Source organism: Ahaetulla prasina, chromosome 2, assembly GCF_028640845.1.
Source record: "Ahaetulla prasina isolate Xishuangbanna chromosome 2, ASM2864084v1, whole genome shotgun sequence".
NCBI lineage: Eukaryota > Metazoa > Chordata > Lepidosauria > Squamata > Colubridae > Ahaetulla > Ahaetulla prasina.
In genome coordinates, this window is record NC_080540.1 from 220,861,729 (window position 1) to 220,888,577 (window position 26,849).

Sequence of the window (26,849 nt, forward strand, 5' to 3'; positions counted from 1 at the left end):
TCCCCCCCTCCCCCCATTTTCTATTACCTTTTACAATTTCTTTTTATATTATATACTATGATAAACTAATAAAAATGTATTTAAAAAAAAGAAAGACCATGAATGGAGGTTCATCGTTCTATAAACTTAGCAGGAAGGGGAAATTTAATAAACAATTATTTCAGGGAGAAGATCTTTTGGCTAGGTAAAGGATTGTCATTAAGTATGTTTCTGCTTCAATCATTTAACTATTTTGTTTGAAGGAAAAAAAACAGAACCATTCTCACACTGTCATATATGAAATAACACTTTATTTTACCAATATAGCATTTAGCAATAGCAATAGCACTTAGACATATACCGCTTTACAGTGCTTTACAGCCCTCTCTAAGCAGTTTACAGAGTCAGCATATTGCCCCCTGGGTCCTCATTTTATCCACCTCAGAAGGATGGGAGGCTGAGTCAACCTTCAATATATTTGTCTGCTTCTTATAATATAAAAGATTCCCTTCTCATCCCTATGGGTGGTCTCCTTGTTTTTCAATATTAGGTCCTTTAGCAGAGACCTGGAAATTTGAAGGTTTTGCACAATATCTTTGCTGTCCCTTGCAAAGGAGCAGGACTCTTTTAGACAGCAGTCTAATGTTGTTCCTGGGATGTTTCTATCATCACTGGAACCACTTTGGCCTTTGCTTTCCACATCCTTTCTAGTTCCTCCTTCATGCCCTGGTAATTCTTTAACTTCTCAGACTCCTTCTGCCTTATGTTGTTGTCAGGCCTAAGCATTAGATCAACGCATCAAGAGTTCAAGTTGGTTATTTTATTGCTGTACTACCTATAATACAGGAATCTCTTCAAATGTCTTGCCTTCCCTTGGGAACAGATAGATAATGTCGCATGGTGTTAGTCCTCTTGCACCTGCGCGATTCTAATGAGGCTAATTCCCAACATTTTTATTCCTCCCTGCCTGTCTGGGCATTTTCCAACATCACCCGCGCTCCCTGCAACAATCCGTTCCTTCTCCCATGTGGTCTTCATTGTCCAAGTTCTCACATGAAGTGGGGAAGGGTGGCACCAATGCCACTTCAAAGGGGTTCCCTGACCTACATGAAGAATACTCCTTGCCAAATGATGCATCCTGCAAAACATCTAGATAGAGAATTCCTCCTCATTTTCCTTCAGGAAGTTTAGCCCAGAATTTGAGCCTCATCTGTTACAGTGCTTCAAGGCTAACTCCCTGCTTGATTCCTCCTCTGGGACTGGCTGGGCATTATCCAGTAGTTACTGTCACTTGACATCATTACATGCTGTTCTGGTGCCTCATTGCCTGGACCTGGTTATCCCATGGGATCTTAGCCTTGTTATTCTCCATGACCTTCTGTAGAGGGAATAGGACAACTTGCAGTGGCAAACTCACTGTGGGCAACTTGCCACGGCCAACTCGTCGCAGCCAACTCACCATGGGCAACTTGGCACAGGACTACTCGCCACCACCAACTCGTTATGGGACAATTTAACAATTCTATTCAATTATTTAAAATAAATAAACATTATTTTAATTTTTGCCATTCACTTTTCAATCTGTCACTCCTTTTGCATCCTTTCTTTAATGATTCTGTTCCACTACTTCTTTGATATTAGTTTAACTCTTGTCCTGCAGTGAATTGTCCTGTGGCCTGATAGCTGTGGCGAAATGGCCATGGCGAGTTGTCCTGCAGTGAGTTGGCCATGGCAAGTTGGCCATGGTGAATTGGCTATAATGAGTTGGCCATGGCAAATTGGCCATGGTGAATTGGCTATGGCGAGTTGGCCATGGTGAGTTGGCCATGGCAAGTTGGCCATGGCGAATTGTCATAGACCCTTCTGTAGAATGTCCCATCTAGACTTAGGATGTTGTAGCCCATACACTTGGCAAATATTCCTGTACACTATGAAAGCTACTTGGTTGTTCCAGTGTATGCTGTTTCTGCCTGCATCTTACACCCTGCCACAATGTGTTGGACTGTGTCTGAGGCTCCTCTGCATTGTGTGCACTTTGGGTTTTGTCTAGTGTGATAGACCCCTGCTTCTATGGATCTGATGGTAGCAGTGCAAGAACAGGCAGTAACACACACACACAGACACAGACAGACAGACAGACAGACACACACACACACACCTGTTCCTAATACATTTCTTGGGTTCGATGCTTAAAATTCCTATTCAGGAGATGAGTCTGTGATAAACAAAAAATTTACATTTGAGAACAGCATCCTGCCAACATGTGTACATTTCTTGGTCTTCTTTAAATAAATCCAATCACAGTGTTTACATTTCATGGTGAAGCAAAACTTGTGATATATACAGATAAATTTTGCACAGACACATTCCAAACATATGTGTATAAATTGATATCTTAAGGAAATGGCAAGGCAACTTGAGGTTTTCTCATTTAGCTGTTCTCCAAAATCTTTAGAGGTTGCTCCTTGATGACTTATTAAAGCTTTGCAGTTAGAATACCTGGATTTTGAAATAATGGACCACTGCTGGTTACTATTCCAAACTCTTAAAAATGTGTTTACTCTGTAATTTTCTGAATTATAGTAAATTTTATGGAATTACTGAGTCCATCTTTTCTTTGTATTTTTTAAATTAATAAGATTTTGTTAGGCCTGCTAATTGCTTTTCTTTAATGAGGTGGTCTGAAGAATTAGTGCACTGGAAGTATGATTTGAAAGATATGTCATTACTAGAAGCATCCACAAGAAAAGGCCATTTCTAAAAAGAGTAGGAAGAACTTAGGCCTGCTTAAGAAAACCCTCTAAAGTCTGATGCTGTAAAAATATATAGTTGATTAATAGATAATGAATTGTTTATTAATGAATTAATCACTATGATAATGACTAATAATTATTAATTTTAAATTTTAGCCTTATGATACCACAAAGGTATTACATTGAGATTTATGTCATAGTACAATAAAGGTATTGTTCATTCATTGTTCAGTGAATCCTAGTAAATATCACTAGTGAAACTTTCCTGTCCTGTCCTGTCCTGTCCTGTCCTGTCCTTCCCTTCCCTTCCCTTCCCTTCATCCTCCCATCCCATCCCATCCTCTCCACCCACCCATCCACATCTATCTATCTATCTATCTTATATCCATCTTTCCATTATCTCTATCACTATCTATATATCACTATATTTCTATACTTCTGTCTATCAGAAATATAAATTTATACATTAAATAGACTGGCAGAAATTTATATTTCTTCTTATGCCTTTTTACAGATCAATCTCCATAGAGAAGGATTTTGAATTAATTATAAACTTCCATACTGGGTGAAAGAATAAATTGAAGCACATTACAGTAGTCCTCAATTTAAAACTGCTTGTTTAGCGACCATTCAAAATCACAATGGCTCTGAAAAAAGTTACTTATAAGCATATTGCACACTTACCACCATTGCAACAACCTCATGGTCAAGTGATCAAAATTCAGACGCTTGGGAACTGGCTCATGTTTATGATGGTTCCAGTGTCCTGGGGTCATGTGATTACTTTTTGCGACCTTCCGACAAGGAAAATCAATGGGGAAGAATAGAATAGAATAGAATAGAATAGAATAGAATAGAATAGAATTTTTAGCCACATTCACTTAACAACTGTGTTACTAAGTTAATCATTGTAGTGATTGTTTTAGCAACTGTAGCAAGAGAAGTTAATAAAATGGGGCAAAACTCACTTAACAACTGTCTTGTTGGGTTCAATTGTTGTAAAACGTCTAGAACTACCTGTACTTGAGGAAAAATAGGGAAGTATCGTCTCAAGTCTTCACACCACAGGGCAACTAGTACAATTACTCCTCCTTCTCTTTCCTTCTATACTGCTCATTTACCAAGGTCCCAAGATGCATCATTATATTTTTTTAACTTTATCTTATTAAAGGATATGATGGACAATTCTGCTGTCATCACCATTTTCTGTTAAACATATTTTCATAGTTATGAAGCCCCTTGGGCTGCTCCTATTGTCTGATCTGAAAAACCCAAAGGGAAAATGTCCCTTATCATTTTATTTATTTATTTATTTATTTATTTATTTGTCAATCATATATAAGATAACAGGTAAAAGTATAAACATAATTTGGATACATGAAAAGAGTAAGTAAAAAAGGAATATTAGGACAGGGACGGTAGGCACGCGGGTGCACTTATGCACGCCCCTTACAGACCTCTTAGGTGATCATGTCTTCTGTGAGAATAGAATAGAATAGAATTTTTATTGGCCAAGTGTGATTGGACACACAAGGAATTTGTCTTGGTGCAGATGCTCTCAGTGTACATAAAAGAAAAGATACGTTCATCAAGGTACAACATTTACAACACAATTGATGATCAATATAGCAATATAAATCATAAGGATTGCCAGCAACAAGTTATAGTCATACAGTCACAAGTGGAAAGAGATTGGTGATGGGAACTATGAAACGATTAATAGTAGTGCAGATTCAGTAAATAGTCTGACAGTGTTGAGGGAATTATTTGTTTAGCAGAGTGATGGCCTTCGGGAAAAAACTGTTCTTGTGTCTAGTTGTTCTGGTGTGCAGTGCTCTATAGCGTCGTTTTGAGGGTAGGAGTTGAAACAGTTTATGTCCAGGATGCGAGGGATCTGCAAATATTTTCACGGCCCTCTTCTTGATTCGTGCAGTATACAGGTCCTCAATGGAAGGCAAGTTGGTAGCAACTGTGATACAACTGTGAGGCATTAAAAGGCAGGCAGGCATCAGTCTGCTGCAGAGATGATGGTTCAGTGAAAAGTTGCATATTTGCATAGATAGAACCCATAGTCAGTAAGTGCAAATAACATTCCACCGTTTTTATGAAAAGATGATCCCCCCCCCCATAAGTTGCATGAGAACTAGTAAGGAAAATGTCTTTGAATTTCAAATTCTTAATCAGTTATAAATCATCTTATACACACTAGTTGGAGAAATAATTGAAAATATTATCTTGGAAAGTGACAGGAAATCAGAATTGAAAGCATCTGAACCTCAAAATATTCTAGAACAACGGTACAACGGTACAGTAATTCCTGAATAGTCCCTATTGTTTTCCTAGTCAGTCTTATTTCCAATAAAGAATTAGAACTGAGATAAGCAAGCAGTTTGGTGTGGGTAGTAGTCCCAAAGTCTTTCAGTCTAAGAATTAATGGTCTCAATTTATCAAATCATCGTAAGTAATTTGTATTACTTTAGGCCCATGATGGTGAACCTATGGCATTACTGCGGGCATGCCAGCCTTGGCCCCAGCTCAGCTCCACCGCGCATGCACGCACAGCTCCTGCCAGCCAGCTGGTCTTCGGGTCTCTGCCACGCATGCGGGGGGGGGCACATGCGGGGGATTCACGTGCTCATGCGACAGTCGCATTGCATTTTGGGGGTTCATGCGTACCCCTCACACCCCATTTTGGGCTTGGAAAGCCGCCTGCACCAACCTGGGTGGCGGAGTGGGGTGCATGCGTAGAGGGAGCGAATCCGTGGGAAATGCACATGCATATGTGGGGGACGCATGTGCATGGGCAAGGCGCATGTTGGGGGAGTGCTCGCATTGCATTTTGGGGGTTCAGACATGCTCACATGCATTCACACTCACGCATGCACGCTTTGGGCACTCGGCACCAAAAAGGTTAACCATCACTGTTCTAGGCCAACTGAAGTTGAGTAGACAACTTAAAAAAAGCGGGGGCGCTCTATGGAGTCTCCATGGTAGTAATCAAATCTAGATGTCACAGAACTATGCTAAGCTGGGACACTGACAGTTCAATATCCTGCCATTGCCAAATGTAACCTGCATGCCGCTTGTGAACATGATTCCTCAGAGGCATTATTACCTTTATAAAGCAACTTTTTACTCCAGTGTGTCGCCTTCCTTGGAATTTTCTCTTTTCTGGTTTAAGCTTCAGTTTATTAGTCCTCAACTAGTCCATCTGCACCTCTAGAGATCAATTCAGAATTGCTTCCGTTCCTTTGGTTTCAGATGAAAGGGACGAAAATAGGGCATGTTATTTGCATATCGATTAAGAGCACTGTTTAAAATTGCACAGGGCACTGCACATTAATGACCAAACTGTCAGCACTAAAGGATGGCAGCTATTGTGAAGCATATACTGTCTTCTCCCTGACCACACACACACACACACACACACACACACACACACACACACACACACACATCAATCCCACCCACCCCCACTCTCATCTCTGTTTTGGGGAAAATAGTCATCATCTCTTTTGAGAACCAAGAAACTTTTCCTAATAATTTATTGAAGATCCTTTTATAAAATATATGAGTTGGTTTTCCTTTTTATCTTCAGAGATACTAAATGTAGCATGTCAGGTGAAGAATGGATTCATCAAAGGATTCTTTTTTGCAGCACAATAAGTATTTTTGTTGGCATTAATACGGCTTATTGAGTTTGACCCTGCACCCTTATGCTGTAGTGGTAATCCAGCCTCAGTACTTTTTAATGTTCAAGCCAACAATTACATAGCTTACCGCAGCCTATCCTTACAACTGTGGCTCTTAAAAAAGAATTGGTTGTTGCTCAAGCAACTCTCTGGTGTTTAAAGGATTTAAAGAACGAGACCGTTTTAATTTGTGTCCAGCTGAAACTTGGCACATGTTTTTTTTTTTCAGTTTGGAGAAAGATTTATTTATTTTTAAAATGGTTTAAATTGGCTAAACCATTTCCTAGGTCTGGAGTTGTTAAAAAGTTTTAAAAGAGAGAGAGAGAGAAAGAGAAATCTGAAACATGTTGCAGGATTTTAAAAAAATATAGCTAACACTGGCATTTTATAAGCACTTTGATTAAACGCAGGTCAGTGCTACTGAGTATGGAAAAAGAAATAAAACCAAAACAAGTAACAGCAGCAACAACAACAAAAAAAAGGATTTTTCTGAATACAGCAGCATCACAAGCAAAATCATTACTGGCATGATCCACACTAAAGTAACAGTTGCACCCTGTTTATATCGTTGGCGAAAATAAATTAAATTAAATTAAATTTCAGCCAGTTTTATATAAGAATCATTTTCTAGTGTCATTTCAGTCCGGCTTTAAGTCTAGTTATTGGAAAGAAACAGCCTTTATTTCTGTGGGAGAGTCTTCACTGAACCACAGATTAGAGAGTAAAGTTTTGGTAGTTTTCCATAGATTTCTCTATCCTGTTTTCCCCAAAATAAGACATCCCCTGATAATAAGCCCAATCGGGCTTTTGAGCGCATGGCAATAAGGACAAGCGCTTATTTCAGGGTCTTATTTTTGGGGAAATACAGTATTTTTTTTAAAATTCCACTAAATACAGGTCAGATGAGCAACCTTCATATTTAGGATCACATGAACTGCTCAGCCTAGTTTCATATATCCTTTTGAAGGCAATCTGGTCAGAACTCTGGCCAACACTATGTACCAATAGAAGAGAATATTTGTAGCTCAGAGTTGAACTGTGGGGTCCTTGGTGCTCTCTGAGTATGATTGTTTGGTTGTTTTCTTGTAAACATTTCATTACCCAACTAGGTAGCATCATCAGATGTTACCTAGTTGAGTAATGAAACATCTGCAAGTAAACAACAAGCTGTTGCTTGTGTACTATGTTCCCACTCTAAGGGTGTCTAATGTCTCTTTACAACATATAGCAAAATTTAGAGGCCAGTTAATGTTTTGTGCAAACAGAAGATTACAGAAGATCAAGTCTCCTAAATCTAGTCCCCTCCCCATAATATTTTTCTATTAGCTCCCCTAATAAAAGTTTATTCATTATCAGCTTGATTTATTTTTTCATTTAATGGAATCATTTTTAATATAATAAGCTTAACATTTTTCATTGACATTAAGATAAATGTTAAGCTTATCTTCCATTAGGGGCTCTGATTTTACTACTATTAGTCTGTCGCTCTCATGTGCTACCCAGCCCACTCTGTGATGAAGCTAAATTGAGCATCCTATTGGGTCCTCTATTGATTGATTGATTGATTGATTGATTGATTGATTGATTGATTGATTTAGATTTCTAGACCGCCCTTCTCCCGAAGGACTCAGGGTGGTGTACAACCGAGATAAAATAAACAATGTACAATTAAAAACAAATTAAAAAACTTATTATACAGTTTGGTTGATAGATTAAAATATATAAAAATCTAAAAAATCCCAATTTAAAAACTTAAATAACATTTAAATTTAAAATCTAAACAATTTAAGAAAGCCCCGCGCGAACAAACAAATATGTTTTCAGTTCGCGGCGAAAGGTCTGAAGGTCAGATATTTAGCGTAAACCTGGGGGAAGTTCATTCCAGAGAGTAGGAGCCCCCACAGAGAAGGATCTTCCCCTGGGGGCCGCCAGCCGACATTGTTTGGCAGACGGCATCCTGAGAAGTCCCTCTCTGTGTGAGCATACAGGTCGGTGGGAGGCATAAGGTAACAGCAGGCGGTCCCGTAAGTACCCAGGCCCCAAGCCATGGAGCGCTTTAAAGGTGGTAACCAGAACCTTGAAATGCACCCAAAAGGCAACAGGTAGCCAGTGCAGCCTGCGCAGGAGAGGTGTTACATGGGAGCTATTTCCAAGGTTTCCATGTTTACAGAGATTTGTGTCGTGTACAGGTAGTCCTCAACTTACGACCACAATTAAGGCCAAAATTCATGTTGCTAAGTGACAAATTTGTTAGGTGAATTTTGCCCTATTTTACGACTTTTCTCGCCACATTTGTTAAATGAATCACTGCAGTGGTTAAATTAGTAACTTGGTTGTTAAGTGAACCTGGCTCTCCCATTGACTTTGTTTGTCAGACGGTCGCATACATGATCACCTGACCTTGGCTTACAGCACCGGTCAGAAAAGTGAGTCAGTTGTCAAGCATCTGAATGGAGAATTTATTAGGGTGTATCAATTAGATTAGAAGATTATAACTAATCTGGTGAGATTAGATGTAAACAAACGAAGAACTGGATTCAAATGGGTTTCCCTTTGTCATCTTTGAGCCTGACATAAGCTTTCTTTCCACTTTTTCCAACATTTTCCTTTCACCCACAGAAGGTGATTATGGAACAAAGTGCAGGGGTTCAATCTGAACCTGCAAGTTTCTACCCCAATTCAGACACCTCTAGTCTACAAACCAGATCTGGAGGCTGCATATACCCAGGGTCAATTGAGTGCTCTACTTTATATAACATAATTTGTCTTTTACGCTACTTCCAAATATGGCTTTAATTATGCCATCAGCCTTTGTAATGTATAAAAATTATATGCGGAGGTCTAGATGTCCACTTTTTTCTGTTTCTTATCCTTCCATCTCTTTTCTCTTACTATAGATTAACTTGTAAGGAATTAAAGATCCAAGAAGCTGCACAATGCCTTTTCTATTTCCAACACTGAGAACTGTCTGTTTAGAAATCCTTTTTTCTACTTTAAATTATTTATGATGCAAAATTTCAAACCAAGTATTTTGGTTGCCTCTTTGCAGGCAACAAGCGGATAACAATCGTATCACGTGCTTTAAAAATATTTCCATTTTAGACAAAGAAAACACCCTATTTCCCTCTAAGAGCACCTTATGCTACACATGAAGTGCTGTGACTGTTATTTTATTGCGCTTTATTACATCATAAAGTTTTATATCTCTCTAATGATCCTACAGGAGGTTTAATTGTTTATAGCAACATCTTAATTAAGTAAAGTTCACCAGGTTAAACAGAATACAAATTGAAAGTGTTAAAAGTGAAACAAACTCCACCAGTTGGGCTGAAATGTAACACCATTAAATTAAAGCAGAAGTACTTGATTACAAGAATAAAAACGTCACATTCCCTTCTGAGGATATAGTGGTTTGGATAACTTTTCTTTTGCATTTCTGTATTTGGAGCTGAAAACTGCTGGATAGAAGGTGGGAAAAGGCTCGGCTACATTTGTAATATTTTTTGCTAAAGAATATATTCCAGGTTTAGCTGAACAGACTCCTTAAGGTTTCTTAATTATCCTATTCCCGTTTGGCCTTCAGAAATAGGAAATGTACTCTGGATTGTACCCTTAACAATGCTAAAGATTTCTCTAATTACAGTCTAATTGACTGCACTCAAATTTGCTGGAGTATATTTAATCTGGAGCTGAAATGTGAAATGGTCACAGTAGATGAACTTTATGACAATCACTCACAAGTGTCCTGTTTAGTTGCAGGGCACAAAGGAAGGGTGATTAAAAAGGATAATCATGACCTGACTATTGGCATATTGTACGGACTTTATAATAGCATGACGAGTGTCAGTTATGAGGAGGTGCTTGTAAAACTACCTTAATTAACTTATAGTCTCCTAATTGGAATGCTTGAAATCATTATTGATTTATCCAGCAGTGCACACTGGATAGAACAGGTTGTAAGTATGCTGCATACTCGAACAGCATGGACAAAGGAAATCAGCATTAGGTTGCTTCTATTTCAGACGGCTGTGTTTTGTATTTTTGGTAGGCTTTTCTGTTAAAGAGAACATTACCATTCACAAGCAGTAAAGTTTACCCCTAGATAGTGGGGAGTGGGGGGTGATTTCAGAGTAGTCTTCTAATGCAGAGTTCCCCAATATTTCCATTGGCGGCCTGGCAAGGGAGAGGGAAGAGGGGATGGTTCCATGCAGGCAGTGAAAAAGAACGCATGCGCAGCTCCATTTGCAAGAATGACGGGCACGTCTGCTCGCTGCTCAGTAAATAGAGTATGTGGGCATGAACTTGTCTGCTGCTCATGCCACTTCTGTGGTCCGGGTCCGAATGGTTCAAGGCCCCGTAGTGGGCCGTGGCTCGGGGATTGGGGGACCCCTGTTCTACTGTAATACAGGTAATCCTCGACTTACAACAATTCTTAAGGGTTAGGGTTACGGTTAGGGTTCAAAGTTACAACGTCACCGAAAGAAGTGACTTACGACCGTTTTTCACACTTACGACCATTGCATGGTCACATGATCAAAATTCACATGCTTGGCAACTGATTTGCATTTCTGAGGGTTGCAGTTTCCTGGGATCATGTGATCCCCTTTTGAGACCTCGTGGCAAGCGAAGTCAAAGGGCGAGCCAGATTCCCTTAACAATGGTGTTACTAACTTAACAACTGCACTGATTCATTTAACAACTGTGGCAAGGTAGGTTGTAAAAATGGGGTAAAACTCACTTAAGAAATGTCTTGCTTAGCAATATAAATGTTTGGCTCCACTGTGGTCATAAATTGAGGACTACCAGTAGAGGTGGGGAAACAGGGTCAGTGGGAGATACTGTATGTGTTGTCCTTGAGAAGTGAGGTCTGCTTTGGTATTTTCACATGTCAAACACCGGTAGATAAGCTTTGATTGTTTTAAAAAAATTAATAATACACCATATCATCTTCTTCTACCAAGAATTTTGGAATTTCTTTCATTGGATGATGATGTTGTTATTAAAAAAGAGTTCTTGGCTTTGGTGATGAAGACTCATTCTTTGCTGCTCTGCAGAAGCCTGGAAATGCAGAGGCAGGCCAAGGACGGGTAGTCCTCGACTTACAACCACAATTGAGCCCAAAATTCATGTTGCTAAGTGAGACATTTGTTAAGTGAGTTTTTGTTGTTAAGTGAATCTGGCTTCTCGGTTGTGAAAGGGAATCACATGTCCCCCGGACATTGCAACCGTCATAATTATGAATCAGTTGCCAAGTGTCTGAATTTTGATCCTCTGGCCATGGGGATGCTGCAATGGTCATAAATGTGAAAAATGGTCATAAGTCACTTTTTCACTGCCGTTGTAGCTTTGAATAGTCACTAAGTGAATTGTTGTAAGTGAAGAACTACCTGCAGTTTCAGCTTTTTCTGAAAACAATTGAAAGAAGAATGGGGTAACTAAGGTCCTGCAAAGAGTATGAATTGAAGAAAAAACATCTGCTGAATAAATTTTATCACAAAGAGTAGGGAAGTGAAATATTTATCTTGATCTGGAAAATTAATATATTAAAATAATACATCAATTTTTCCGGTGAAAGATTTAAACAGTCTTTCCAAGAACTCTTTGTCAGGAAGGATGGTAAAAAATTCAAGAAAAACGCAGATACGAAGAAAAGGAAAAATGTGGTTAGTATTTAAGTTATGATTATAACAAGAATTATTTACATATAAATGCTGGCTAGGGTCAGTCACGTAGAAAAATATTGTATGGTTGCAACAGAAACTCAACCGAAACTAGAAAATGCTTGCTTTTATTGTTAGAATATAGAATAAAACTATAAAAATAAAAGGTGTTTTCATCTTTAGCAACATGCACTGATTCCATGATAAATGGAAAACAATTAGTAAAATTAATAGTTATATCTAATTCTTGAACAGTGACCTAAAATATGCCATATAGTTTCTGAATGATGCTTCCAAAGTTCTGACATAATTCCTCTATTCAAGCAATTTTACAGGTTGCTGATTGCTTTCTGAACTCAGTTCAAATTAGTTACTTACTTTAAAGACTAGTGAGAATCTTCTGTGAGTACTGGTGTGGCTATGTTTAACATTTGTGTTTAATTATGCTTTATTTGTGATGGGACCCATATTCGTGGAGTTGATACAATCTCTGTTGCAATTTAGGAGGGAGCTTAAAAAAATATTCGTTTATCTAGGTCTTTTTATTGTTTTAAATTGTATTTTAACTCCTTAAAATGTTTAATATTTGCTTTAATTGTATTTCTGATATTTTATCACTATTTCTGTAAATCACCCGAGCAATTAAGAGACTGGAAGCATGCAAGTACAACAAACAAACATAAATTCTGTGCAGAAAGCTTGTGTTCAAAAAGCAGCTATCAGGGTGTAATGATAGCATCAGCTTTTTAAGTTTTGTATATTTCATAATCCTACCACTTGAATCATTCTACATGCCAACATTTTAAGGAAAATTAAGTTCTTCCTTCATTCCTTTGTTCTTTCATTCCTTTTTTCATTCCTTCTTTCCATCCATCCATCATAATTTTAATAAAGATGGCAAAGAGGATGGAGGGAAGGGAAGGGAAGGGAAGGGAAGGGAAGGAAAGGAAAGGAAAGATCCTTAGCTTGGAGATATTGATGAAAAAGTCTATTTTCCCAACAAGCCAATGGCCATTTCAGGTCCCCTTAGAAAAAAGAAAGCAAAGAAACACGTTTAGGGTATTCCTTTTTGGTTATTTCATGTGTTCATTGGCAGAAACACTGACAAGCAGTTCTTCATATTTTATTATGTTCTAGTCTGGCAGAATCTCTGTCAGGCAAAAACCTTGTCAGCGGAAAACCTGTCATAGGATCAGAGGAGACAAAAACAGGTGTCACAGAGACAGTCAAAACTGAAAAGAAAAAAGATTAGGCTAAAGAGAAAGAGGCAGACAATTACATTAATGCCACTGCTTTTATCTCATAGATGTGTGTTATTATCTCGGGGTGCTGAGTGCGCAATTGCCTCAAAGAAAAGTAGACAGGAGACAAGGGAAACTTGATAGTTATTAACTGAAGAGGCAGTGTGTCAAACCTGGATGAAGTTCAAAGTTTTACAGAGGGATGAAAAAATGCAGGAGCAAGCATCATATGTGAACAAATCATGGTTCTGCTTTCGGCTACATAAATCAGTAGCCGTCTAAATTTTTTTTTACTTTTGGAATCAGATCATACAAATAGAAATTAATGAAAGCTTTATTTACAGTTTTCAAATAATCTTTTCTGTTTTGTGTAAATTGAGTAGATTTATAAGTGGGGCTCTTTCTAGTTTACCTAAACAAACAACTAGGAACTTCCAGACAGGTGTTTGGTAATTTTTGCAGGGTTCAAATGACTGTTGTGCATATATATTTTTTTGGGCTACATTTGAGCAAACTATACATAGCAACGTATCTTTATTATGATCAATGATCCAGAAGAAATAAATGTATTAATATAAAAACCTGGGGAAAAGCATTATGTTAACTGAAGCAGCACAACGTTTTGCCATGGAACTGGCAATGCTAACATTAAAATTTTTAAAAAGTAGAAAGTCTATGTAACAAGGATCTGATTAATCTGGATAGTATTGCAGTAGAGAAGAAGTAAGAGAAATCCTTATGTCCCTGTAAAAATGGTAGTACAGTCATAGCTTAATGTTCCATCAGCTTTCTACTGAGCAGATTGCCCCAAATTTCTAGGTCCAATCAATCAGAATAGAGCTAGAAGGGATCTTCGCGGTCTTCTTATCCAACTCCCTGCTCAAGCAGGAGACCCTATGCCATTTCAGACAAGTGACTGTCCAGTTTCTTCTTAAAAAGCTCCAGTGATGAAGCAGCCACAATTTCTGAAGGCAAACTTTTCCATTGGTTAATTGTCCTCACTGTTAGGAAATTCTTCCTTAGTTCTAGATTGCTTGTCTCCTTGATTAGTTTCCATCCATTGTTTCTTGTCCTGCCCTCTGGTGCTTTGAAAAGTAAGTTGTCCCCCTCCTCTTTGTAGCAACCTCTCAAATACTGGAATATTGCTACTACTATGTACCTCCTAGTCCTTCTTTTCTTTAGAGTAGCCAAACCCAAATCCTGCAACCTAGTCCAAGTGATTTTGCTCTTGAGATGTGAAGAAAATTGAAAACATTGCTCATGTATTGCACAAACTGAAAATGAGAAGATCTTAAAAGTGCAATGTTTCTGTATTTAATATTTGTCTGTTCTTATTTTTGCTACATTTTTAATAAGTAACTCTTCAGTGTATCCACCAGGAGCTCAGAAAGAGACTTGGGATGGGGCAGTATTATCATTAAACCTATAATACTCTCAAGAGCCAATTATAAACACGTCCTGAGAAATCTGGTGAATTTTGAAAACATTTATTATGGTTACTCGCAAGTTGCCAAAATATCAGTAATATTCTTTGCTTTTGCATTCAGTCAGTGAATCTGGCAACCTGAACCACCTATCAGGTCCCACATCCAACAGGGGATCACTTTTATCCCCCTTGAGCCCTTGGTCCTGCTCCATTAATTTTGCACAACTGCCGGTCAGCAGCCTCCCTCACCAGACTGAACCCTGCACAGCAAGACTAGAAGTTGGATTTGCACATTTCATTGTCATTGTCTGTTTATCTTCAGGGTTACACGTGGAGGATGGAAGCAAGCCAATGAGCTGTGGTGGTGGTAATAAAAAGAAAGAATTATTCTGGGAGGTGCCACCACTGAGAACATCTTTCACAAAGATTTCTCAAAATCTAGAGTGATTATATTTCAGATCGTATGTTCATTTCGCTGTTAATTGTAGCAGTTGTCCGTCTATAAAATGAGTGAACCAATTAGTGCTTTAAAGTCTTCTCATGTCTTTTCTGGAACTTTGAGCCCCAATGGCGCAGTGGTTAGAGTGCAGTACTGCAGGCTACTTCTGCTGCCTGCCAACTGCTTGCAATTTGGCAGATCGAATCTCACCAGGCTCAAGGTTGACTCAGCCTTCCATCCTTCTGAGGTGGGTAAAATGAGGACCCAAATTGTTGGGGGCAATATGCTGACTCTGTAAACCGCTGAGAGAGGGCTGTAAAGTCCTGTGAAGCGGTATATAAGTCTAAGTGCTAAGGGTTAACTAATATTGTTGGAACCAAGTCTTCTTCTATAGATGGCTCTACAGCAGAATAAATCCTTTAGCCACTGATGTAAAAATCTCAGTGTTGGGAGAAGTCAGGCAGGGGAATATTCTTATTTTTATTCCTTGCTCATCTGCTATATAGAAATGTTGTAGCCATGGGACACAGTATAAATTAAAACAGCATCCCAGATTGGATTAGATTGGATAATTGTTACTGAATTTTGGGTACAAATTTTTTCCCAGGTTTCCACTAGGTTCCACCATGTGCCTCTCAATGTTAACTTTCATGATCAACCACAACTTGTCTCAAGAATCACATTATATTTTTGGATTAAACTTGGACCATAATTCAATATATGGGCCATAATTCAATATATGCTCAGACTTTGTGGTACCTATTAAAAGTCTCTCAGTGTTCAGTAGTCTGGGGTCAACAAGGGGTCTTGTATAGTCACAGGTAAGTTTAAGAAAGATGTGAAATAGAAACTAGTGTTGTGCTTTCTGGCACTTGATAATTGAGTAACCACTTGCCATTAGTTTAATGCACGGTGTGTATTTAGTTTCCTTTGAAACATCCAAGGTCTTGTAACCCCAATAAAATATACATAAAAAACAGCTATTTCCCTTGCCTACTTTCCTTTAGCAGTGTTAAAATCAACGTATTATATAGTAACTGAAAAGTCCAAACCAGCCAAGGTCGCTTAATTTCAAGGCTAATAAACAAATATGTTCACACATCTTATTCCAAAAATTTACATGTCCAATAATCATATCTGAATATTCTTTTATAATCTATTGGAGTTACTTCATTACCTCTGCCTATCACCTTTCTTTTTTGATTTGATTTGATGCTGCACAACTCTAAATAACTCTGAATAGCTCACGGTACACCACAGCAATATAAAAACTATTTAACAAAAACAAACAACAGAACTAGACTCAGTAAAAAAAAAAAATCAGGAAAACCCGAAAACATCCCACCAACATCTAACATCCCTTTAGGGCACACTAACCATCCTGACTCAAAGTGTTTATAGTTGCTTAAAATACAGCAGGATGGGAGCCATCCAAATGTTAGGAGAACTTCAGAGGGCAGGTGCCTTAATACGATTGAGGCAGTTCTGTACCTGTGATGTTTTAAGGGATTTGGCAGCCTAGGGATTTGGATATATGGTCCTATATTCACAGCACTTCACAGCACATGAAACCTGAATGGCAAAATATCTCAAGAGCAAAGAAAAAAAGCTACACAAAGATTTCTAGGATGCTGAGCTGGCTAACATGAGATGCTATTAAAAAATAAGTACCTTCTGAAATTTAGATTTATCATTATTGATATAGTGACACAGTACAGGTATTTATTTATTTATTTATTTATTTATCAAACTTCTATACCGCCCTTCTCCCGAAGGACTCAGGGCGATGTACAGCCTTCATTTAAAACAATTAATATTAAAATAACAATTAAAAAACTTATTCAATAAAAGGCCAAATTAAAACCGTCGATTGACCATAAAAATACCCAATAAAATTACCATTAAAAGTTTAAAATTTAAATTTAAAATTTAAAAATCAGGCCAGTCCCGCTTGTATAAATAAATAAGTTTTCAGTTCCCGGCGGAAGGTCCGAAGGTCAGGCAATTGGCGTAAACCGGGGGGAAGTTCGTTCCAGAGAGTAGGTGTTCCCACAGAGAAGGACCTTCCCCTGGGGGCCGCCAGCCGACCCTGCTTGGCCGACGGCACCCTGAGAAGACCCTCTCTGTGAGAGCGTACGGGTCGGTGGGAGGCATGTGGAAACAGCAGGCGGTCCCGTAAGTACCCAGGCCCTAAGCCATGGAGCGCTTTGAAGGTGGTAACCAAAACCTTGAAGCGCACCCGGAAGACCACAGGTAGCCAGTGCAGACTGCGCAGGAGTGGTGTTACCCGGGAGCAACGCGGTGCTCCCTCAATCACCCGCGCAGCTGCATTCTGGACTAACTGCAGTCTCCGGGTACACTTCAGGGGTAGCCCCATGTAGAGAGCATTGCAATAATCCAGTCGAGAAGTGACGAGAGCGTGAGTGACCGTGCATAAGGCATCCCGGTCAAGAAAGGGGCGCAACTGGCGGACCAGGCGGACCTGGTAAAAAGCTCTCCTGGAGACGGCCGTCAAGTGATCTTCAAACGACAGCCGTTCATCCAGGAGAACGCCCAAGTTGCGCACCCTTTCCGTTGGGGCCAGTGACTCGCCCCCAACAGTCAGCCGCGGTTGCAGCTGACTGTACCGGGATGCCGGCATCCACAGCCACTCCGTCTTGGATGGATTGAGTCTGAGTCTGTTTCTCCCCATCCAGACCCGTACGGCCTCCAAACAACGGGACAGCACTTCGACAGCTTCGCTGGGGTGGCCTGGGGTGGAAAAGTACAGCTGGGTATCATCAGCGTACAGATGATAACTCACCCCAAAGCCACTGATGACCTCGCCCAACGGCTTCATGTAGATGTTGAACAGGAGAGGCGAGAGAATCGACCCCTGTGGCACCCCACAAGTGAGGCGCCTTGCGGCCGATCTCTGCCCCCCTGTCAACACCGTCTGCGACCGGTCGGAGAGGTAGGAGGAGAACCACCGATAAACGGTGCCTCCCACTCCCAACCCCTCCAACCGGCGCAGCAGGATACCATGGTCGATGGTATCAAAAGCCGATGAGAGATCCAACAGGACCAGGGCAGAGGAACAACCCCTATCCCTGGCCCTCCAGAGGTCATCCACCAACGCGACCAAAGCTGTCTCCGTGCTATACCCGGGCCAGAAGCCGGACTGGAACGGGTCTAGATAGACAGCTTCCTCCAGGTACTGAGGGAACTGCCGTGCCACCACACTCTCTACAACCTTCGCCACAGGTAGCTGTTTATGGAACTTTTTATAACATGTAAAGAGAAAATTCGAAGTATCCTTAAATGCATCTGGCAAGTATTACTGATAAGCACCATTTTTAATCTGCTTCAGCTGTAAAGTCCATTTTAATGCCAAAATAAAAAACAAAAATATTCAGAATTTAGGAGCAACATCAAAATAAAATTTCTTTTTGTGTTCTCTCAAGCAAAGCATCTTCTGATAGGTTAATACCAGGGGTGAAATCCAGCAGGTTCTGGCAGGTTCTGGAGAACTGGTAGCAGAAATTTTGAGTAGTTCAGTAATACAGATAATTCAGCAAATACTACCTCTGGCTGGGCCCAGAGTGGGGTGGGAATGGAGATTTTGCAATATCCTTCTCCCAGGAATGGGGAGGGAATGGGGATTTTGCAGTATCCTTCCCCTGCCACGCCCACCAAGCCACACCCACAGAACCAGTAGTAAAAAAAAATGGATTTCACCACTGGTTAATATAGGATATCTAGTACTTTAAATATTCAACTTTCACATTATGTAGGACTTCGTATATCACAACCAACCTATGAAATTGTGTCACCAAAAAAAAAAAAATACTACAAGCTCTTGTAACAAAATAGTTAAATGCTTCATATAAACAAATAACAAAATTTATATTTATATAACAAATATATATTATATTTGTTTACAAACCTATCCCAGGGATAGATATCTTGTATATTAGTGCTCTTTTAAACTTTTTATGTCTTTTTAGTTTACTCCCCATTTAGACAAGGAAGAACAGATTCTAGAATTCATGGATGGTGGTAAGGGGAAGTTCACTTAACATTTTTCAGGTGGCACTTTAATCCCTCCCCTCTCCCTCTCCCTCTCCCTTCCCTTCCCTTCCCTTCCACAACTGCATCTATTTAGTGATATAAGGATTTCACTTATATTTTCTTTCAAAGAGTAATAATTTAATAAGCAATGGTCAAGTGACCATGCAAGATGATACAAACAGATTATCATTCTTTTGGGTGGGGAAATATGAAACATTTTAACTTTTTTATTTTAAAAAATACTTCCTTTGTACAGTTAATATGGACTCTCTTTCAACAAAAATCAGACAAGGACAGCAGACATTTTCTGATTAGATAAACATTATTTGAAAGAAACTGCAGAAGGAAGTCCCCTGTAGATCTGCATTTTAGCAAGGCCATGCTGGGACTTTTGAGAATAAGTATATATGTACAGTACGTGGGTGTAATAAAACATTCCATTTGCAAAAATTGTATCTATTTTCTATTACCTTTGATTTTTCCCCCCCCTTGTGAACAAGTAAGGAAATCTATGGTTATAAAACCTATAACTATTATTTTGGTAGGAGAGGTTGAAAAGGGTAGGATTTCTGTACTTGATTCATTAGTCTTAATTAATTAATCATTGAGAGTTGGACAAAATATAAATGTAATAAATTATTCATGATTATTACCAGTTCTACAGATATGCAAATCCTTATCCACCTCCAAAACCTGCGTGTCTTATCTAGAAGGTTAAGAATTGGTTGAATTACCATTTCTTGATTCTTCCCTTCTTGATTAAACTACAATTACTAGGTAGCTACCAGCTTCTCTCCTCTTAAAAGAATTATACTAAGATTGCACAAATTCTGTTCTCATAATAAAGCATACAAATAATAATACTGTATTTATTTTAGTCCAGCATGGATAATCTTATGAGCATATTAAGCAATCCATTAGAAAGACAAGAAAACAGAGTGGCAACATCAAAATACAGTGTGGGAAAATATTTGTAATAATGCAATGTTCCATTCAGGAAAATCCAGAGGTCAATTGAAACAAGCAAATCTCTTCACCTTTGGAAAAAAAACACAACGCTCTTATATATCATTCATGAACTCAAGACAAAGGTTTGATGTCCTGTGTGAAACGTACTCTAGAGGCTCTCTTGGGACTATGAAGGTGAAGCTTTTAAAGAACCTGAGAAACATTTCCAAAGGAAAATATGACACTGCTTCTGGCATTTTCCCAATGGGGGACAAAAAAAAAGAAACCTGAAATGTATTGCATGAGCCAGGTTAATACATCACAATTGTCGAACTGAAAAAAATTAAGAATATCCTATAAGACTCCTATATATTCCTATAGGCCAATGATGGCTAACCTTCTCCGGACCAAGTGCCTAAAGCACGCAGCCAAACCCCCAAAATGCAATGCGCATGCAGACCCCACATATGCGCATGCAGCCCCCTGCACGCGTCCTGCCCCTGTGCATGCACGCATGCTTCCCTTGCCCACAGCCCATCCCCCATGCATTCACACACACACTCACACATGTGCCCTGCTCCTTGTGCATGCACAGCAGAGAGCCTAAAACCAGCTGGCTTACGAGAGGCATGCACACATGTGCAGCAGACCTGAACTGGGGTGACAGCTCGCGTGCCATCAGAGAGGGTGCTGCGTGCCACTTCTGGCACACATGCCATAGGTTCGCCATCATGGCTATAGGCGGTACAGTGGTCTTTCTTATTCCAAACCCTTAGTGTGAATTAATGAATATTATTTGGGAGAAATTACATATAATTATGAGCTTGATCAACCTCTTTGTTCTGCACATTTGAGAGTATAAGTGGTTTCTATTGACAGATTATCCAAAGTGTTTTACTATCCCCCCCCACCTTCTATCATTAAAGAATATAAGTTGCTTTATCTATATTGCCTCTATAATAGTGTTGCAAAAGGTGGCAATTTATACTTCAGAATACTAAATTTGACACGTTATGTACAAGTGGTCTCATCTAGTGCCCACTCATTCAGGAACCATTTGAAATAATGGTGGCACTGAACAACCAGTGCACTGTCCCTACAGTCACAATATGGGTGCTTGGCAACCAGAATGCAATTTCAATGGTCACAGTGCCCCAAGGTCACATGGTCGCTATGTCTCTTCGCTGCCAACTTCCAGCAACAAACTCAATGGGAAAGGCAGCAAGAAGTGGCAAGTCATAACCACATGATATCAAGCTTAATGACCCCAATTAGAACTGCTGGATCTGTTGTCATGAATTGGTACAATCATGGTTTTTTTTTTCACTTTGCAGTCATGTTGCTTTGCGATGGAGTTGCTGATACCAATTGTGATAGTTAACTGAGGACTAGCTGCATTTTCAGAAATAAAAGAGCATTTTGTGAAGTTTTGCGGTTCAGATTCATCACTCTTCCCTCATTTTCTCATTGTGAATGGGATAATAGTTATAGGGAGGAGTATTTTTGGAGAGGGGAAATATTCCCACCACTCCATCAGCACCTGGAATGCAGTTACAACAGCATCCTTAGCAGTGGTGAGTTGCTACCGGTTTGCCCCAGTTCGAGCGAAACTAGTAGTAGCAGTGGCGGGAGGCTCCACCTACCTGTCTGGACACCATCAAATATACTCTGTGCATGCAAACTGGTAGCAAAGATAAGTGAAACCCACCACTGATCCCTAGGAACACAAACACAAGAGGTTATTCCAGGGTAGCAATAAATTTCAGATGCTTTAGGAGGTTGATTTTTCTGGGGTTCCTTGAATGCTGCTATCATGGTGATCTGAATATCAAGAAGGGACAAGAAGTGAGAAATGCAGTGTACTTCATAATCTCTAATTTTGTGCAGATGACAACTCTGGCAGTGATTGATTTTGCTGCTTTAGTCATGCAGGGCCTAGAGAAAGACATGTAAGCAAGGGGCATAGAAATACCTTAAATAATAGCAAAAGAACAAAACAAAGATACATACATTGTTAAAAATACATAACAAGTGCTTTAAAAAAAATAACCGACAACCGAAAAAAATGAAGAATATGCTGTTAGAACAACAGAGGTAGTCCTTCACTTACAACTATTCGTTTAATGATAGAAGTTTACAACGGCACTGAAAAATGTGACTTGACTGTTTTTCACATTTACTGCCATGATCAAAATTAGGATGCTTGGCAATTGGTTCATATTTATGACGGTTGCAGTGTCCTGGGGTCATGTGATCACCTTTTGCAACCTTCTGACAAGCAAAGTCAATGGGGATGCCAGATTCACATAATGACTGTGTTAGTAACTTAACAATCACAGTTATTCACTTGACCCCTGTGGGGGAAAAAAGATCCTAAAAGGAGTCAAAACTCACTTAACAATTGTCTTGCTTAGCAACAGAAATGTTGGGGTCAATTGTGCTTGTAAGTTGAGGACTGCATATAAACAGTTACATTTCTCTGTATAACTACCTAATGCAAACATTCTACAAAGAGGGAAGGAGGGAGGGAGGGAGGGGGGGGAGAGAGAGAGAGAGGGAGGGAGGGAGACTTACACTTATATAATGTTGTGCTTTTTATAACTTACTCTATTTTGTATAAATGAGTCCCATATTTCATTATACCTATCCATATAAAGTCTACATATATAGGCAATCTGCTTGTAGGTAGCAAGCATGATCAGGTCTACAATCCATTGAGAAAATGGGCCCGTACATTTATCTTTTCAATGCTGCAGTATTAACACTCTAAGCCACAATAAGGGCATGGAAAATCCATTTGCATCGTCCAGCTGTCAAATTAAATATGCTAGACATGTAATCAAAAGAATATTATCTTCTGAAAAATTTAGCTTTTGCTGCACAGTCATATTTATATGTTCACTGCTTTCAAGGTACAGGTAGATAGCAATAGCAATAGCACTTAGACTTATATACCACTTCATAATATTTTAGAGTAGGGGTCCCCAACTTTTTGGACCTCAGGGACCAGCAAGTCCATAATTTTAAATCCTGGGGATCACTAATACAAATCCAGCGTGCCACTTGCTGAAGCGCCTGGACTCCCAGTGATGGGATGGGATCCTTCAGGCACCATCCCTCCTCTCTCTTTCTCCCCTCCTCCCCTCTTTCTCCCACTCTCCCACTCTTTCTCTCTCATTCTCCCTCCCATTTCTCTCTCCCCCACTCATTTTGTCATCTCTCTCTCTCTCTTTCTCCCCCTCTCTCTCCCCCTCTCTTTCTCTCTTTCTCATCTCTCTTCCCCCTTTCTTTCTCTCTCTCCCACTCTTTCTCATTCTCTCTTTCTCATTCTCTCTCTAGCTCTTTCAATCTCTCTCTCATTGTCACTCGCTCTCATTCTCTTTCTCTCTGTCCCAGCCACCATCTTGGGGCTGAGAGTAAGTCAAGTGTCTCCCCGAGAGACCAAGGTACAGGAGCACCAACAAGGGCCAGAAGAAACAGCTGCAAAATCCAGCTCCTGCTCTGGAATATGGAGCAAATCTCCATTCCCCCCCTTCCCTTGCCAGGCAAGGAGTGACTGGGAAGGGAGGGCGAAAGGCGGGGATAGCCACTGGTGGGTTCAGCCCAGGGGTGAAATCACAAAATTGTTTTTGTGCGTGCGTGTGTATGTGTGAGGAAGGGAGCGATCTGAAGTTGAGCCACCCAAACTTCTGGCAGAGATGGGGGTGGCTTCTGAGCAGCCCTGAATCAGCCAGCTCTACCTGACCTATTCCCTGAGTCTCGCCATTCTCCTTGCACCCCACCCCACCCCACTCAAGCAGCGGCATTTCTTCTCTGCTTCTTTCCGGATGCTGGTGCGGGTACCATGAGTGCAGCCAACAGGAAGCTACAGCAGGGGGAAGAAACAGTCCGCGGTTCCCGCCATCCGTTGCTTCAGCCTGCTTGTACTGCCACTCTCCCTTGCACCATTATCTCATTCCAGCTGGCGAGGGCTGTGCTGCAGTTACAAATTGCCCGAACCTCCCTCAACAGCAGAGATTTACAGCCCCACCATGAACTGCCTGGCCAGTCCCATCTTCCAGAGCTCTAGTCACAGGACTGGCCATTGCTTATCCGGGAACAGCTCCACCACCTGGGTGCGCCATGGACCACCAACATTTTCTCATGGACCACCAGTTGGTGACCACTGCTTTAGAGCACTCTCTAAGCAGTTTTAGAGAGCAGTTTATTTTGAGCATATTGCCTCAAATAAACCGGGTCCTCATTTTACCGCCCTCGGAAAGATGGAAGGCTGAGTCAATCTTGAGCCAGTGAGAATTGAACTTCTGGCAGTCAGCAGAATTAGCCTGCAATACTGCATTGTAACCACTGTGCCACCATGGCTCAAAGATCACAGCGATGTCATTGTAATGAGTTAAAATAAACTGAAAAATGAATATGGTACTTAAAGTTGGAGGGTTGACTGAAGAGAGGAGACAGGGAGAGACAGTTATTGGGGTTTTTTATCAGGTGATCAAACTGTTCATAATGAGTTATAGTTATGTATTGTAGCAATTCCATAATTATACGGAAAACACAGGGCTTTCCTTGACTGTTAGTGACGGAGGAGTTTTAAATTGAAGTAAATCAAACAATTAATGGTATGTGTATTGATACTTCCTTTCATATTTCTGCAGAGTGAATGCTCTGTGAAGAGACAGTCCCCAAGCTTGCCAATCCCTTATCTTTTGTGAACTTTAAATTAATTTTTAAAAACCTATTTATTCAAGGTTGACTAAACTGCTAAAATAGGAAAGATCAGACAAATCAGGAGCAAGAAATGAAATATGAGGAAACCAGTATTCTTTGACAAAGTGTCCCAGGGGGTAAGTGTGCTGAATGTAGCCAGTAGGGAAATGATAAGGGCATTTATGCTGGGATAGAAGAAAGCAATTTATCAAGAGTACATGAGCTCTCCAGTGAGCACCAGCAAAGAAGATACCAAAGTGCATAAGGAGGAAGTGGACTCCCTGCAAGAAAATGTTTAAAGCTGAAAAAAATTGCATTTTAAAAAAATAAAAAATAAAAAGGGGGTATAATAAAGAAGTCCATTTTGTTAAACGTTACGCTTCATCAAGGATTCTTGAGTCTTTCAGAATAAAAAAACAAGAAACAGTTGAACTGATTTTGAAGTTATTTGAATGAAAAGTGGGGGAAGCCGGAGAGATTATTGGGTGAAGTCTTTGTGTATAAATGAGCTTGCACGTATGTATTAAAAATGTATTTGCAAACAGCAAAATGTTAAGTGAAAGTTAAAAGCTGACATTATTTTCATGTTTTCATTTCATTATTTCATTTCATTTCATTTCTATCTCTCAACCGAGTACATTGAATAAATAGATATTTTCCCTCTTCTACCCATGTTAAGAATAAAATTATTTAGAGAAAGAGATACTAAATTTATATAAATTATCTACCAATTATCTACCGCACATATACAACGGTGTAATAGAATAACAGAGTTGGGTTATTTGTGGTATAGATAATTAGGTGTATAAATTTAGTATCTGTTTCTCCAAATAATTTTATCCTTAACATATAGCAGAAAAGGTAGAATATCTATTGTGTTGTGTAGTGCAGTCTGTTGCGAGATTAACAGTATCGTTATTAGTCAGGTATTTGCTATCAGTGCGCTTAAATGTGTATTTTGTGCATCATATCTTCAGTTATTATAGTGTAATATGCTCTTTTAATGTAACCTACAATTGTAATTTGAACAGTACAGTTTAATAGCACTTAACAATAGCACTTAGACTTATATACCACTTCACAGTGCTTTTTCAGCCCTCTCTAACTGGATTACAGAGTCAGCATATTGCTCCCAACAGTCTGGGTCCTCATTTTACCCACCTCGGAAGGATGGAAGGCTGAGTCAACCTTGAGCCTGGTGAGATTCGAACTGCCAAATTGTAGGCAGCCAGCAGTCAGCAGAAGTAGCCTGCAGTACTGCATTCTAACCACTGCGACACCATGGCTCTTACCTTAATAATCTTAATAATAATACCTTAATCTTAATAATAATAATAATATTAAATATCTTAATATTAATAATAGATTCAATTTAATATACTGTCCCCATTTCACCATTCTCTGTCTTTATTCCTTCTTTCAGCTTTGGACAAGCTTAGCACTCAGCATTTGTACCATCCAACTCAAGTGGAGATTGTGCAATCCAACGTTGTGTTCGACATCAGCAGCTTGATGCTATACGGTACTCAGGCTGTGCCTGTGAGACTGAAGATTCTGCTTGATCGACTGTTCAGTGTATTGAAACAGGAAGAAGTATTGCACATCCTTCACGGTTTGGGCTGGACTCTTCGCGACTATGTTCGGGGTTACATCCTTCAGGTAGGAACCCTGTTCACAAACAGGTAGATAGCCCCAGGGTTTAAAAAAAAAAAAAACAGAACAAGAGAGGCATGATTTCTTTGTTAAGTGTTATAATATAATGTATTAAGTATATTGTATGTTACTAGAATTGAGGAGAAACAATGTTTCCAAAATGTGGTGTTTTTTTCTTGAATACAGGTAGTCCTTGACTTACGAGCATAATCGAGTTTGTTGCTAAGTGAGATAACAGTTAAAGTGAACTTTGCCACATTTTAAGATTTTTCTTGCTATGGCTGTTAACTGAATCACTTTA

General features: G+C 39.6%; 1 protein-coding gene across 10 annotated transcripts in view; it reads left to right on the forward strand.

Moving 5' to 3' along the window:
• Positions 1-26,849, forward strand: part of BNC2 (basonuclin zinc finger protein 2) — a 481,370-nt gene that overhangs the window by 335,843 nt on the left and 118,678 nt on the right. For 9 of the 10 annotated variants that reach the window (XM_058170827.1, XM_058170824.1, XM_058170826.1 and 6 more), the window contains one exon: positions 26,319-26,554. In XM_058170827.1, the coding sequence (XP_058026810.1) occupies positions 26,319-26,554 (236 nt within the window). Of the gene's footprint in view, positions 1-26,318; positions 26,578-26,849 lie in introns of those variants that run through there. The other variant, XM_058170834.1, reaches the window with a different exon arrangement.